Source organism: Vitis riparia, chromosome 15, assembly GCF_004353265.1.
Source record: "Vitis riparia cultivar Riparia Gloire de Montpellier isolate 1030 chromosome 15, EGFV_Vit.rip_1.0, whole genome shotgun sequence".
Taxonomy (NCBI): domain Eukaryota; kingdom Viridiplantae; phylum Streptophyta; class Magnoliopsida; order Vitales; family Vitaceae; genus Vitis; species Vitis riparia.
In genome coordinates this window covers 733,093-748,843 of record NC_048445.1, presented here as the reverse complement: position 1 = coordinate 748,843, position 15,751 = coordinate 733,093, and the positions used below count along the sequence as shown (strand labels likewise).

Here is a 15,751-nt window from a genome sequence, read left to right as displayed (position 1 = left end):
CAAAAACTGTTTTTTAAAATTCAGTTCCCAAACACAATTTTTTTTAAAAAAACACCAAAAACTGTTCTTAAAAACTATTCTCAAAAACTGTTTTCCAGAACAGTTTTCAAAAACAGCAACCAAACAGGCCCTATATTACCCTTATTCGTGAAGCAATCTAAGCGGAATTTCTTGGATGCTCTGCAACTCGGTTCAAACTTTTTTTGTTTATCAACAAAATCTTTCTATTAATGTCTATTTTTTCCCTTTCAAAAATGAGAATAATTTGAAAGGTCGTTAGAAATTATTGTTGATTTAAAATTTCTACTCTATAGAATAATTTTAACATGTTTTTGTAGAGCATTCTATAAAACAAATGAAAATAGAAAGGATACTTCAGCAACTTTTCCATTATATATACATGTCCAGCGCTTTTACAGAGAATAAAACAAAAAAGGTATTGTTAATGTTTTATCTATTCTCAAAAACCTTTTTGAAGACTTTCCCAGGCAGAGACCCTAAACACCAGAAGAACATGATTATTTCCCAATAGCTAAACAAGCTAACCAGGCCTCTTAAGATTCAATCAAAAAGTTCAATTCATTAGACTCCCTCCATTATTACAACCTTACAGCATACCAAAACCTCATTTCATTTACCCCATCATGCAAAAAAATAAAACATAAACTACCAAAAATGCATGTATTAAAATACAGGACGCGATTGCAAATGGGAAAAAAACGATAAAACACCACAGATCACCATACAGTTGTTCAAAGGCAATATTGTATATGGTTTGTACCTTATTACTCTCCCTGACTCGTAAGCAAGCTTTAAATCTCAGAGCCTGCCATTATCAGCTGTTCCTGCATGTGAGGCCAAGTCAACGTTTAGATTCTCAAACTTTTCTTTTAAGGTGGTTACATCCATAACAGCAGTGATTTGCTCCTGGATCTCTGCTTTCAATTTTTCTACTGTTTCTGAACTGGACCCTTTTGCTACCTCTGCTTTCAACTCTTCAATTTTCCCATTAAGACCAGTTACATTTATGGCTCTTTCAATTTCCTTACCAATCTCCTCATTCACCTTCGCAATGTTTTCTGCCAAATCTGGAGGTGGAGGGGGAACATTTCTCTTGGTCATGCCGATGATCTCCAAGTTGGCCGACTTCAGAACCTCTTTCAGCTCATTTTTGGCCTTTTCTACTTCCTCTACTAAATCCTTGTCAAATGGATCTCCTTTTGATAACTTCTGCTGTGCTTCCTTTAAAACTTCCATCTTTGCTTTTACCTCTGCAGGAACTTTCTGATTAATCTCTGCTTTTAGTTTCTCGGCTTTTTCTTTGTGCTCAATGAGCCTGTGCGCCATGTTTAGCATTTCCAGCTTTTGCTTTAACCCAAGATAGGCACCAGGCCGTGTCAAATTATGATCAAATTCTTGCATTATCCTATCCACCTTCTCCTTCAATGCCCAGTTGAGAGTTTGATTGTTAGGGACATCAGGAGCTTTAGATAACTCCAACTGAAGTGATTCAAGCTTCTCCTGCAATCCCATGGAGATGAATGCATTAGTAATCTCCTGATCTACATCTTCCTCAAGTTTCTTAATTGTTTGACTTGTAATTGGCTCAGATGGTCCCTCTGCCTCTAGAATTTTCTTCTTTAGCTCCTCAAGCTCCGACTCTATATCACCAGCCTCTGCAGCATTCAAGTCAGATAACTTCATGTTTCTTTTCCTTTCTGGGTCCACTGGGATGCCTTCTTGGAAACCTCCAATTGGCCGGTATTTGAGCATTCGGTGACGGATCAACTCTTCTGTATCCATCTTTCCCAACTCCTGGTTTCATTTTAGTATCGCTATTAGTAATAACTAAATGGTAAATAATCAAGCAGGAGCCAAAACAGATTAAAGCACACAGGCTGAAATAGGAAAATAGAGCTGCAGAAAGATCATTTTCAAGCTTTTGCTTCAGTAGAATATCATTTAGTGACTCACAAGCAGATTTACCAAATTGAGTTAATATATGATGACCTTTCAAGAGTTGTTCCTGAATTAAATTGATCCAATCGATCACATGATTTTAGTATAATACAGTTGGACCACACAGGCTTCACTTTCACATGCTGTAGGCCCAATAGGAGATTATGGCATGCTTGGATCCAAGTTGGTTAAGGATTTGGCTTTAGGTCATCACTCAATTTCTTGTATGTGCTTACGGTGTGCACGTGTTTGAGTTTGTAGTTCCCGCAGCTTTCAGCAAAGTAAAATTAGTTATACTGTTATTCAGTTGGAGAATTGCCTACCTCCATGGCCTGGGTGATGGCAAGCTTGATCTGTTGAGATGTCCAGACAGGATCGGCATGTGCACCACCAAGAGGTTCCTACAAGTAAAGACAACATATCAATCTACCCAAACTGAAAGTTCAAAAGAACGAAAAACATCTGTGCTCATACACACCCAGCAGAATTTACCTCTTATCATAGCTCAATGAACAAAAGAAATGGTAAAAACGAACGTGTGGACAACCACTAGGTTAAATTCTGAAACAAGCAAAGAATTAGGATTTTCATTTGCTCCTCCATTGGCAAAAATTTGATTTGTCCCAGTTATTCATAAGTATGCAACAAACAGACAAATTGTCAAACATGGCCCCAATAACAAAAATATGGATCTTGCAATAAAAGAGATGAAAGCGCCTGCCTAAACTGCCTTAGTGAGGTAAATATTTCCTTCATTACTGCATTTGGCCAGGCAAATTTTTTTTCTCGGGTGGGATGTTAATACATCCCAATTACTTCTTCGGATAGGAACTCACTTATAATATGACAAATGAACATGTAGTCAACCAAGAATCAAATAACAGACGTCCTTTCTGAAGTTTTAGAGATGACTACATCTACACTAGACAGAAAGGCTTAAGAATATCACAGCTGCATTATGGTTGCTGAGGATGAAAAAGAAACCAACTTGAAATCTTTTAACAGCCTTTCTAACCCAAACTGTTGAAGAACTCCAATAATCATTTTAAAGACTTATGAGCAACTGAGTTACAGGAAAACGGGAAACATGACAATTGACCTAAGTGCTTACGGGAATAACACCATCTGCAATTCTGAGCCTGTAATGTTCTTGTGCTGTTATCCTCAGTTTTTCAGCCGCCTGTACAAGTTTACAACTAAATTTTATTAATGAAGATAAATCACACCCCAAAATCCTAACTATTTTATCAATCTAGTACCTTAGGAGCTGCTTGGGCAGACTTCCACAATATTGCAGCACATGCCTCAGGACTGATCACAGGAAAAGCAATGAGAAACAAATTTGACAAAAATCATGGCCTAAATTTCACAAGCAAAAGCAACAAAGCAAGAGTCTAAGACCAATGAGAAAGATGAATGTTTGAGAATAAGGAACTCATATATTCCTTTCAATTTTGTGAACAAAATTTGAATTGACCTAGAAAAAAAAAAAATACTTGTAAAGTTTCCAGTGCCTAATTTAATATCCTATTGAAACTGTAAATCAAAAGAAACGAAATTGTGAAATACTAAAGACTCTAGAATAAGATTATGACCGATGCTAATTTCATACAACTGAAATGTGTGCATGTTCTTCTACTAGACCCCATTAAAGAGAATAGAGTGAAAGTTTGCTCATTGATCCAATTAAACATACAGGGGACAAGACCCTTTGGTAATTAGAAAAAGAAGAAGAAGAAGAAGAAACACTAGTCTATCTGATTGCATAATTATGAAGTAGAAACATGGCATGAGAGATTACATAATTAATGCCTAGACACAAGATATATGATCAAATTGTTTTAAGCTTTCAAATGCCAATCCAGATGTTGGGAAGCATTGATAATAAATTAAACATTTGATCTTGAAAATTTATTTTCCAGTGATAAAAGAGAAGTAAACCACATCAGAGTTGACATGGAAGTTAACAGGCCACACACGTGGGTGAAGATGTACTTCTCAACTTGGCAATTGAAGATGTAATATGGTTCCTTTATATGTTACCTACTCCTTAAAAATTGGCCTGATGATATCATTCCTTAGAATGAGTTTATCAATCCACAAAACCTTTTTATAATTTATGCCAATAAAGAATGGAAGTTTTAGTTGTACAAGGGGCTAATCTGCTTGTGCATAGTGTCTTCATCCATGTAAATCCCATATCTCTCTACTGGAATATTTTTATCCTACCAGTCCTGTATTCTAAGTTGCCATAAGTGGAAAGGCAAGTCATAGTCCAAGCCTGGTTGTGCCTAATCCTATAGCCCAACCTTGAGTAGAAATCTCTGAAGCAAAGGAAACCAGTGGCTTCAACTCCTATTTGGTTTATAAGCAGAAATTTTTCACCAAAGGATCATTTCATGGCATTTTAACATAATCTCTATAAGCTGTTTCATAAGCCTCCCCATAAAGGGGAACCAATTACTCAATTCTGTTATGGGATAGACAAAGCCTCGCCAAGAAAGGGGAACTAATTGCTTAATTCTGTTATGAGATTGGCAAAGTAGAAAAACCTTTTATTTTCATTTTTGTTAACAATATGATTTTTTTAACCAGTCGCTAAAAAAAAAAAAAAGAGTATGCTTAGAGAGGACCAGAAATCACCTTGCAACGTAGAAGGCAGAATTCTCTAGCATAAATAGTTTATTGGCACAGCCAATGGCAAGAGCTCCACCTGAACCACCTTCACCAGTCACAACTGATATAATTGGAACCTTCAGGCTAAACATAGTCCTGAGGTTTTGGGCTATTGCTTCCCCCTGCATACATTAAAACAGACCAACATGTTAATGCAAGACCAAGGTGTCTTTAAGATGCCATAAGCTGCAAGATAAAGAAAGAACTTGAATATACACCTGACCAAGTTCCTCAGATTTGAGATCAGCAAAAGCCCCCGGTGTGTCAATAAATGTTATAATGGGAAACCCATGATGATCAGCGTATTTCATCATCCGCAGAGCTTTCCGATATCTGTATGGTGTATTAAAATTGATCCTTTCCATTAACATGGTTATTCCTTTTAAAATAAATACATACATAATGCCAAAAGACCATAATTATTTTCAGAAAATTTTTAACAAATTAATTAATTAAACTTTATGGTTGAATCCCTTATACATGAATTAATGCTGCACTTTTAAGTACCATGTAAAGCACTAGGCAACACAGAGTACAAATCCTCAAACCTAGAAAATAAAAAGGCCAACTTGGCATAAAACATTCAAAGAAATTCAAAAGCAGGAGCAGCCCCGATTATCATATTAAATTTTAAACTCACATTTGAATAAAATTGCAGTTAAAATTGATGAAACCTAACCCACATTCATAACCTAAATATTCTAGATCCCCATTTGGGGATCCTTGAAACTTACCCATGAGGAGTTGGCATTGCAAAGTTGCGTTCAATGTTCTCCTTTGTATTTCGTCCTTTCTGATGGCCTATGAACATGAAGCTTTTACCATCTATACTCCCAATACCAGTCACGATGGCTGGATCATCGTAGCCTGCACGATCTCCATGGAGTTCCACCCACTTTAAGATACAAAAAGCATGTAAGAAATTGTACTTCATATAGGAGTTACTAATTAAAAAAAAAAGGACAAATGATGCAGAAAAAGGTAAATACCTTGTCCTTGTCCGTGATATTTAATATATGATCAAGAACTGTCGGTCTGTTGGGATGTCGAGCAATAGTCAGGCGTTGAATGGGTGTCAAGTGTGCATATAAATCCTTCAGAGCCTGGACATTAAGAGAGTTATAGAGTCTGAATACATGAACATTATTATAATTTATATTGATGACAAAGAAAAACAGGTGTTGTTGCATGGGAGGAGTCTTAACAATAGATACAAGCCCAGTAAACACGTTTATAGCCTCAAAAGTGTATGGTTGGCAGAATCAATGAAATTCTAATGGCATATGGGTTTCATCAGGAGCATGCAACAGTTCTGTATTTACCCAAAACCACCCTTTAGATTTTTTTGTTTTAGTGGATCTATGGCCACTACAATGTTAGTATGGATGATTTTTTAAAGGAATTCAAAGGTTTAAGAGGTGCCCGAAAAAACATTTTCAAACAAATGTCTTAGATTAGTATTTTTTTTCTTGTAATTAAAGTACCAATATATTTATGGTATTATGAAAGAAGAATGAGGACTTTGATTGCTAAGCCAGCTGATACATCAACGGACTCAAGTACCAAGTAATCTATAGATCATTCGAGCTTTCTAAAACCAAGAAAAAAATAAAAGATGACGCCTTTCAGAAATACCTGCTGATACTTGCTTTCCAGAGAACTAATTTGATCACTAAAATCCAGACCAGTTTCATCAGCCATTCTACGCACCTGTCAGAAAAATGCTAGACTGAGCAACAGAAAACCTTACAATGGAAGTTCAACACCAAATCATTTAATGGCAATCATCATTTCAAGGGAAATAAGAAGTGTCATACAACAGCAACAAATGGACAATCAGCTGCAGCCACATTTCAAGTTATGTTAATATTATCAGATGAGTAAAATGATTATCATGTTCTATCTTATGATTCCTCAACACTAAATGCTTAATATGTATAGCATTGCATCCAAGATGGCATATCTTAATATGTACAGCATTATTACTGCATGAATGGTATATGAAATATAACTTAAAATATCCAGATGTTGCATCAACTGTTTATAGTAAGAGCATGCTTCAAATATTTTATCATTTATCGAAAATTTCTTAAATCTTTCTTTTCTTTCCTCCCTTTTTGGCAATCTAGATTGATAATAATTATTTTTAGGCTCTCTCTTCCTTTCCTTAAGGTTTTTAAGCTTTCAGTGGTTTTAGTCTTTTCATTTTTTCTTTTTCCTCTCGCAAAAGCTCAGACTCTCTCAGTGACTAGAATTTGATATTGCTACTTCCCAACTTCATCTAAGAACAAAATTTTTAAGGCATTTTGAGAACTTCAACATAAAATAAATCATTAGAAACCTTGAGGTTGAAACTTGAAAGATACATACATATTATAATTTAAGGCTGTGCAACACAAGTCTATAGTTGTACTTATATTGTTACATGGCTTCTTCAAGATCATGAAGCATTGTCAAATGTATTTCTAAACTGTAGCTGTTATCACCAGGTATGATGTAATAAATGATGATCAGTAATATCAAAAGCAGCACACCTCAACAATCTTTTTCTCAAGATCGACCAGTGGTTTCTCAAAAGCAAGTGTCACTGGTTTAGGCTTCTCTTTCAGAGGCTTGAAGTAAGACAGGTAACTTAAGTGTCCACTAGAGAGATTTGGATCAATATCATCAGGCCAGGGGTAATCATGCTTCTTCCCTTTTCGAATTTTTGCAACGACGTGAAACCTGTTCCTACTTTCAATCCTAGGGCTCCCCAAATTCTTCAACCATACTCCATTTAGCCTCCTGACTGAACCTATAAGCAAACCACCAGCAAAAAAGTCTTTGTGAATACGTGTTTCCAATCCAGATTCAATGGCCCAATCACTGTTTCCTCCTTGACTTCCACAGTTTCTACTTATTAAGGACAGCGTAGTCATTTTTGTGATCAAACCACTACATAGAAACTCAAAATTCCACAAGTCAATGATTCAAGTGCTGCATCCCTGCATTTATACCCACCAAGAAACACTTTAGAGAAAGCTGTAAACAGATTTCAAATTTCATATACAGGCTTAAATCAACACCACTAATGTGTTTACACACTAGCCTTGGATTTGAGATCTGAATTTCGAAAAACCATCCACTGGTGTTCCCATAATCCAAATTCAATTTATAAAGTCTTCTTAAACAGTGAATTTGGTATGCAACAGACCCCTATTCAAATCCCTGAATTCAAATTCCATATAACAATTTGCCATTATACGACAGAGGAGGACAACCAAACTTGTAAACTTAAAGAAAGAACTGCATTACTTGACAAATTAGGCAGCTCAGTTCATGTAGCTAAGTATTGGCTGAACTGATCATTAAAGTCAAATATTCTCTTAGCAGATAAAATTAAATTTAAAAAAGGAAAGGAAAAAAATATATAACTTATTTGCCAAAACCCGAAGAATTCGATTTTCAACAATCTATTTGTTTGTCAACTTGTCAAAAAGAAAATAAAGCAAACTTCATAAGACAGTCTTAAAAAATCAATAAAAGCAGCATTTGAAGATAAAACACAATGAAAAAATGGAGCCATTACACAAAGTGAAGCTATCACCACAATCAATGGTATAAAATCACTTCCATACTTTCTTGAAAGACCTCTGTCAGAAAACCTTAATGTCACAGAAAGGATAGTTGAAAATTTCTGAAATAGCCCCATTCATGATAATGGATTTGCGTACAAAATTTTATATGAAACAGAGTGTACAAATCAATTCCCAAGGGATGCCCAATTATCCCCTCAGAATTGCATAAGCCAAATAAAAGAGTAATTAAACCAGCATTCCCGGGTAAAGAGCTAAACAAAAGCATTTCAAATCAGATAATTTTCCAGTGAAGTGAAACTTTTAACATAATAATCTCATAACAACGCCAATGGACTCAAACTTCCTGAATAACCTATTCAAGTTCTTATCATAAACATTAATCACCAATAATTCATCAGTCACAAACTTACTGCAGAACATAAGCTTAAAAGAACATTTTCACTATATCAACGACCATAGTCTACTGAATTCAATTTTAGAAAGGCAGGTAAGCTTTTCTTGAAAGAAAATTCAAAATCTTTAACGTCAGAAGGAAAAAATTCAACAACCCTCGCTGTCAATGTTGGGATCAGAAATATTAAAAACTAAGTAAAGCACCTTTGTTTGCTAGGAGAAGGCGCGAAAAGAAAAGAAAATCCGCCAATGACTGAAACAATTCAAAACGACATGAAGCCCAATGTTCATAATTCTCTTTTCCTTCACTTTTCCTCAACTTTCTCCGCCACAGAGGGTAAAGAAACGGAAAAAGGCGAAGAATAAGATACGCTTTTCTTGAACGAAAAATCGGAAATTTTGAACATCTGAAAGCAAAAATCAACAACCCTCGCTGTACAATGTTGCGATCAGAAATACTAAAAACTAAGCAAAGCACCTTTCTTTACAAAGAAAATGCGCGAAAAAGAAAAGAAAATGCATTGATGAGTAAAAAAATTCAAAGCAACATGAAGCACAAGGTTCAAAATACTCTTTTCCTCAACTTTCTCTGCAACCAACCAGACGGGTATGGAAGCTGAAAAAGGAGAACAATACCTCGGAATTAGGGTATTTCTGAGCTTCAGAAGTGAGAGATCGTCTGAAAATGAGCAAATAAAACAAGCGAGAAGTAGGCTTAAAGAACCAACGGCTGAGATTTCGCTGCAGCAGAAAAAGTGTTTTCAAAAAACAAAAAACAGCTGTTTTAGTTTTTCTTATTTCTCATGCACGTCCGAGTAACAGGGAGGCTTATGTTAAAGTAAGTGGGGCGGACGGTTGTGATTGGAGAATGTAAGGCACGCGGTGGAGGATGAGAGTGGAATTGACCCAATTGAGAGTGGTGATCCTGAAGAGAGGCTGATTGGTCACATTAGAAGATAACTCCGACCAGAATAAAAGGGTCCAGTAGGGCCCACAGTACACGTGGTGGATTGAGTCTTGAGTGTAGTGACTGTGCTAACAGGCTACAAGCTTCTCTATCCATAAGGATGGGTGTTTGGAAACAGGTAGAAGAGGAATCAGGTCTTATCCTAGTGTTTTCAGTGGGAAATGACGAAGGATTCAGTGAGATTCTCACGTGACATGTGCTCATATATATAAAATAAGGAATAATGAATACTTAGGGCCTGTTTGGAACACAGTCTTTCCGGAAAATAGTTCTCTCTTGTACAGAAAAAGTAATTTTTCTTACTTATAAAACACTTTTAATAAATTTTTAAGGAAAAAAAATTATTCTTTGAGAATTTATTTTTAACACGCCTTATTTTTCATAAAAAATTGATATTTGTTGTAAAATAAAGACAAATACAATGCAAATCAAAGTAATAGAGATGAAATATATCTTACTTTGATATATAATAGGGAAGAAGAAATCAGAGAAGAGAGTTGAGAGAATGAAAGAAAGAGGGAGAGAGAATGAGAGGAAGAGAATTTCTTTCTTTTACTCAGGATGTATATTACAAGAGATGGGAAACCCTTTTAGGCTTTTCAAATGGCTTCTATTAATATCCTCATTAATGAATATTAATGAAACTCATAAATAACATTAATGGTTTCCATTAATAAGTATTAATGGAAGTCATAAATAATACTTAATTAACATTAATGCGGTGGCATTTATTACTTCAATTATAACACTCCTCCTTGGATGTCCACAACATTGAAGGAATATGCCTCATTAAAACCTTGTTAGTAAAAAACCCTATAGGAAAAATCTAACGAAGGAAAAAGAGTACAATATTCTTTTCTTGGTATATTAGGACTGTTTCGTTAAAAACCTTGCCAATAAAACCCAATAGGACAAAACCTGGACGAAAGAAAAAAGAGTACAGTACACTAACACCCTTTTACAAGCATACTCCCCCTCATGTCGATATCATTGAGTTGACGCATTCCAATCCTGTGTATTAACTTCTTGAATGTTGAGGTTGACAATGATTTTGTGAATAAATCTGCTAGATTATCACTTGAGCGTATTTGTTGCACATCAATTTCACCACTCTTCTGAAGTTCATGTGTATAAAAGAATTTTGGTGAAATGTGTTTAGTTCTATCTCCTTTATATAACCCCATGTTATTTGTGCAATGCATGCACTATTATCTTCAAATAATATTGTCAGGTCATCTTTGATAGAGGAGAGTCCACATGATTCCCGAATATGTTAGATCATAGATCTTAGTCATATACATTCGCGACTTGCTTCATGAATTGCCAGTATTTATGAATGATTTAATGATGTGGCCACCATTGTTTGTTTGACAGATCTCCAATGAAATAGCAGTACCATTGCAATTAAACACATACCCTGTTTGTAACCTACCTTTATATGGATCTGAAAAATATCCTGCATCTGCATATCCAAGCAATTGTTGCTTTGATTCCCTTGAGTAAAATAAACAAATATCAATAGTTCCACGAAGATAACGCAATATATGTTTGATACCATTCCAATGTCTTTGAGTTGGAGCGGAACTGTATCTTGCTAATAAATTGACAGAAAAAGCAATGTTTGGACGTGTACAATTGGCAAGATACATAAGTGCACCAATACCACTAAGATATGCTACTTCATGACCAAGTAACTCTTCATATTTTTCGCAAGGACGAAATGGGTCATTTTTTCACATCAAGTGATTGGACAACCATTGGAGAACTTAAAGGATGCGCTTTATCCATATAAAAACGCTTCAAAACTTTCTTAATGTATGTTGATTGATGTACTAAAACTCCATTTGGAAAATGCTCGATTTGTAGGCCGAGACAAAATTTTGTTTTCCAAGATCTTTCATCTCAAATTCCTTTTTCAAGTAATTTGTTGTTCTTGTGAGCTCTTCAGGAGTTCCAACAAGATTTAAGTCATCAACATACAACATACACTGTAATAATTGCAAACTCAGTTTCTGATTTCTTAATGAAGATGCATGGGCATATAGGGTTATTCACATACCCTTCTTTTAGCAAGTATTTGCTAAGGCGATTGTACCACATGCGTCCATTGCTTTAATCCATACAAGGATCGTTGTAACTTGATTGAGTACATGCTACGAGGCTTTGTACTATTTGTTCCTAGCAATTTAAATCCTTCAGGGATTTTCATGTATATATCATTATCTATGGATCCGTATAAATATGTTATAATCATCCATGAGATGCATATCTAGTCCTTCTGAGACTACCAAACTAATTAAGAAACGAAATGTGATTGCGTCCATGACGGGAGAATATGTTTCCTCGTAGTCAATACCAGGTCTCTGCGAGAAACCTTGTACTACTAATCGCGCTTTATATCTTATGATCTCATTATTCTCATTGCGCTTTCATACAAATACCCATTTGTACCCAACAGGTTTTACATCTTCAGGTGTTTAGACTACAGGTCCAAAAACTTCTCATTTTGTTAATGAGTTTAATTTTGCCTATATACTTTCTTTCCATTTTGGTCAATCATTTCTATGTCGACATTCTTCCACATTTCGTGATTCGAGATCTTCATCATTTCTTATGACTTTAGAGGCCACTTAGAAAGCAAAAATATTGTTAATAACAATATTATTTCAATCCCATTTTTCTCTCGTGTGTACATAACTTACTGAGATCTCACAATTTTTAGGTACTTGTGCCTCTTCAGGGGCTTCTTGTTCAATATGTGCCTCTTCAGGGGCTTTCTGCATTATTTGTGCCTCTTCTAAGGCTATAGATTTATCAATTTTAAACTAATCAGTCATTTTGATGGTTTCTTCTAGAGTACCAAGTTTTTCTTAGGTTCTCCTTTTCCGGGGAGTTACATCATTTGAGTCGACAGGTCTACCACGCTTCAGGCATATCTTAGATTCATTTGTTAACTGTCCTACAGGGACATCAATCAATGATGGAGTATTTGCAGCTAGGATATGTGACTTTGTCACTTTCTTTGTATCAATGAATGCATCTGGTAATTGATTTGCAAGATTTTGCAAATGAATGATCCTTTGAACTTCTAGTTCACATTGATTTGTACGAGGATCAAGATGGGTCATAGTAGATGCCTTCCAACTAATTTCTCGTCGTTCTTCAGGAATCGACTTTTCTCCCCCTAATGACGGGAAAACACTCATTAAAATGACAATCTGCAAAGCGGGCTGTAAAAACATCATCTGTCAAAGGTTCAAGATATCTTATGATAGATGGAGAATCAAAACCTACATAAATCACAAGTCTTCGTTGGGGACCCATTTTAGTGCGTTGTGTAGGTGCAATTGGTACATATACTGCACAACCAAAGATTCGTAAGTGAGAAATGTTTGGTTGTTTTCCAAGCACAAGTTGTGAAAGGGAGTATTCATGGTAAGTTGTAGGTCGAATACGGACTAAAGCTACAGCATGCATAATAGCATGTCCCCAGGCGGAAGTAGGTAATTTGATTTTCATTAATAATGGTCGAGCTATTAATTGGAGACGTTTGATGAAGGATTCTGCTAAACCATTTTGGGTATGAGTATGAGCAACAGGATGCTCAATATTTATCCCTACTGACATGCAATAGTCAATGAATGTCTGAGAAGTAAATTCGCCAGCATTATCAAGACATATTGTCTTAATTGGATAATCTGTAAATTGTGCTCATAATCTGATTATTTGTGCAAGGAGTTTAGCAAAGGCAACGTTACGTGTAGAAAGGAGACAAACATGTGACCACCTAGTAGAAGCATCTATTAAGATCATAAAATAACGGAATGGTCTACATGGTGGATGGATAGACCCACATATGTCCCCATGTATTCTTTCTAAAAAGACTAGTGACTCAGATATGACTTTAGTAAAAGATGGTCTGATTATCAATTTACCTTGTGAGCAAGCAGCACATGAGTATTCATTGGGCGAAAGAATCTTCTGGTTCTTTAGTGGATGCCCATGTGAGTGTTTGATTATTTGATGCATCATTGAAGACCCTGGGTGACCTAGCCTGTCATGCCAAAGGACAAAAACTTTTGGGTCGTTGAACTTCTGGTTCACAACAACATATGATTCAATAGGCTTTATAGTTGTATGATACAACCCAAAGAAGAAAGCCGGGAGTTTTTCCATTATAAGCTTCTGGCCAGATATAATGGAAGTAATGTAAAGATATTCTACATTTTCTTCATTCATAGTTTCAATATGATATCCATTTCAGTGGATATCTTTAAAACTGAGCAAATTTCTTATGGATTTGCTAAAATATAAAATGTCATTTATATGGAATCTAGTTCCATTTGACAACGTTATGTTTGCTCTTCCAAAGCCTTCAACTAAGTTTGTAGTACCAGATATGGTACTTACATTAGCTTTTATTAATGTTAATTTGAGGAAATATCTTTTATCTCAAAGAATCGTGTGCGTGGTTCCACAGTTTGCGAGACATACATTATTCTCATTCATCTTGAGACCAAATAACACATGAATTTTAGATATAACTAAAAAAACAAGGCATAATGTAAATAACAAAAGAAAATTAAATGTAAATATAAAACATAATAATATATTATTTCATATATAAAGTAACATCAATCAATGTTAATTTTCTCATCATTTATCAAATGGTCTGTTTTTTCATTAGGACCTCCAAAGAAATCAATGTCATAGTAGGTTAGGTCCAATCCATCACCATCGGTAAAGTTCATCTCTATATCTTTTCCTTTTGCTTTTATTGATGTTTGGCAAAGGTTGACCAAATGTTTTGGCGTACGACATGTACGTGACCAATGCCCCTTCATACCACATCTATAATAATTATTCTCATGATTCTTAGGAGGTTTATGTTGTAAACGCTTCCTATTTTCTTGTTTTGCCTCAATATTGTTTCATTTCATATTGTTTCACTTATGGTGGTGCAATGAGACTTTCATTTTCTGAGAATTATTATTATAAGAACCATGGTATCGGGGATTTCTTCCATGACCACAACCACATCCACGAGTTTGGGACGATATTGCATTCACTTCAGGGAATGATTCAAATCTAGTTGGATGAGACTAATGATTTTTCATCAAAAACTTTTTTTTTTTTTTTTTTTAAACCTTCATGGAGATGATGATGAAGGAAAATTAGTGTTTTTGTGCGATCCTACAGGAATGCTTGATTTCCTTCTTTGATCATAGGTCCAAGATTATTGCATCAAGATGGATTTCAACATCAAGGATTCAAGATAGAGAGTTCTTTCTCGAAATGTCCAGTGCCACAAATTTGAGTTTTGTGAGATTCGACATTGTCAAATAATTTCAAATATATGATAAAACAATATTATTAGAATCAATTATAATAACTTGATAGCATTGGTATAACTTTGATTATAAACAAAATCAAATAATTTGTTTATAACTTTTAAGAATATGTAACAAAACAAATCAACAATAATATAAATATGTAAAATTTTATTCTATATAAATAACTTCAAGTTTAAGATACGAGAATTATCTTTAGAGCAATTCGTGCTAATAACATGTTGTAAAATAAAGATAAATACAATGCAAATCAAAGTAGTAGAGATGAAATATATCTTACTTTGATATATAATAGAGAAGAAGAAATCAGAGAATGAAAGAAAGAGGGAGAGAGAATGAGAGGAAGAAAATTTCTTTCTTTTTCTCGGAATGTATATTACAGGAGATGGGAAACCCTTTTATAGGCTTTCCAAATGGCTTCCATTAATATCCCCATTAATGAATATTAATGAAACTCATAAATAACATTAATGATTTCCATTAATAAGTATTAATGAAAGTCATAAATAATACTTAATTAACATCAATGTGATGATATTCATTACTTCAGTTATAACAATATTAAAGTGTTTTCAAGTGTTTTTAACAGCTTGTTTAGAATATTTTTTAAAACAAATGTAAATATGAATTACATTCTAAAAAAATCATAAGAGAAAAAAAAAACAGTTTTATATTTGATTTTTTAAATAGAATTTCATTTCTAAAACAATTGAGAATATGTTTAAGAACCCAAAACTATATTTTGAAAACTATTTTGGAGGATGTTTTTCAAGTAGATCGTAAATCGGTGAGGGTCCTAAGTCATGGATATTTTCAAAGACTATTTT

The 15,751-nt window shown here is 34.7% G+C and overlaps 1 protein-coding gene across 2 annotated transcripts; it reads right to left on the bottom strand.

Annotated features, from left to right (window-relative positions):
- Window positions 1–518: 518 nt before the first annotated feature.
- On the bottom strand, window positions 519–9,365 carry LOC117932325 (acetyl-coenzyme A carboxylase carboxyl transferase subunit alpha, chloroplastic-like). Of its 2 annotated transcripts, XM_034853531.1 has the most exons (12): window positions 9,243–9,365; window positions 8,811–9,013; window positions 7,170–7,619; window positions 6,271–6,345; window positions 5,625–5,738; window positions 5,370–5,530; window positions 4,854–4,968; window positions 4,603–4,757; window positions 3,219–3,270; window positions 3,071–3,139; window positions 2,283–2,360; window positions 519–1,815 (listed from the first exon to the last, which is right to left on the bottom strand). In XM_034853531.1, exons 3-12 carry the CDS (start codon window positions 7,551–7,553, stop codon window positions 820–822), a joined length of 2,199 nt encoding a protein of 732 aa, XP_034709422.1. In that variant the 5' UTR covers window positions 7,554–7,619; window positions 8,811–9,013; window positions 9,243–9,365; the 3' UTR covers window positions 519–819. The 2 variants fall into 2 exon arrangements, with proteins under 2 accessions (XP_034709422.1, XP_034709421.1); XM_034853530.1 differs by lacking the exon at window positions 8,811–9,013.
- Between the last annotated feature and the right edge of the window lie 6,386 nt (window positions 9,366–15,751).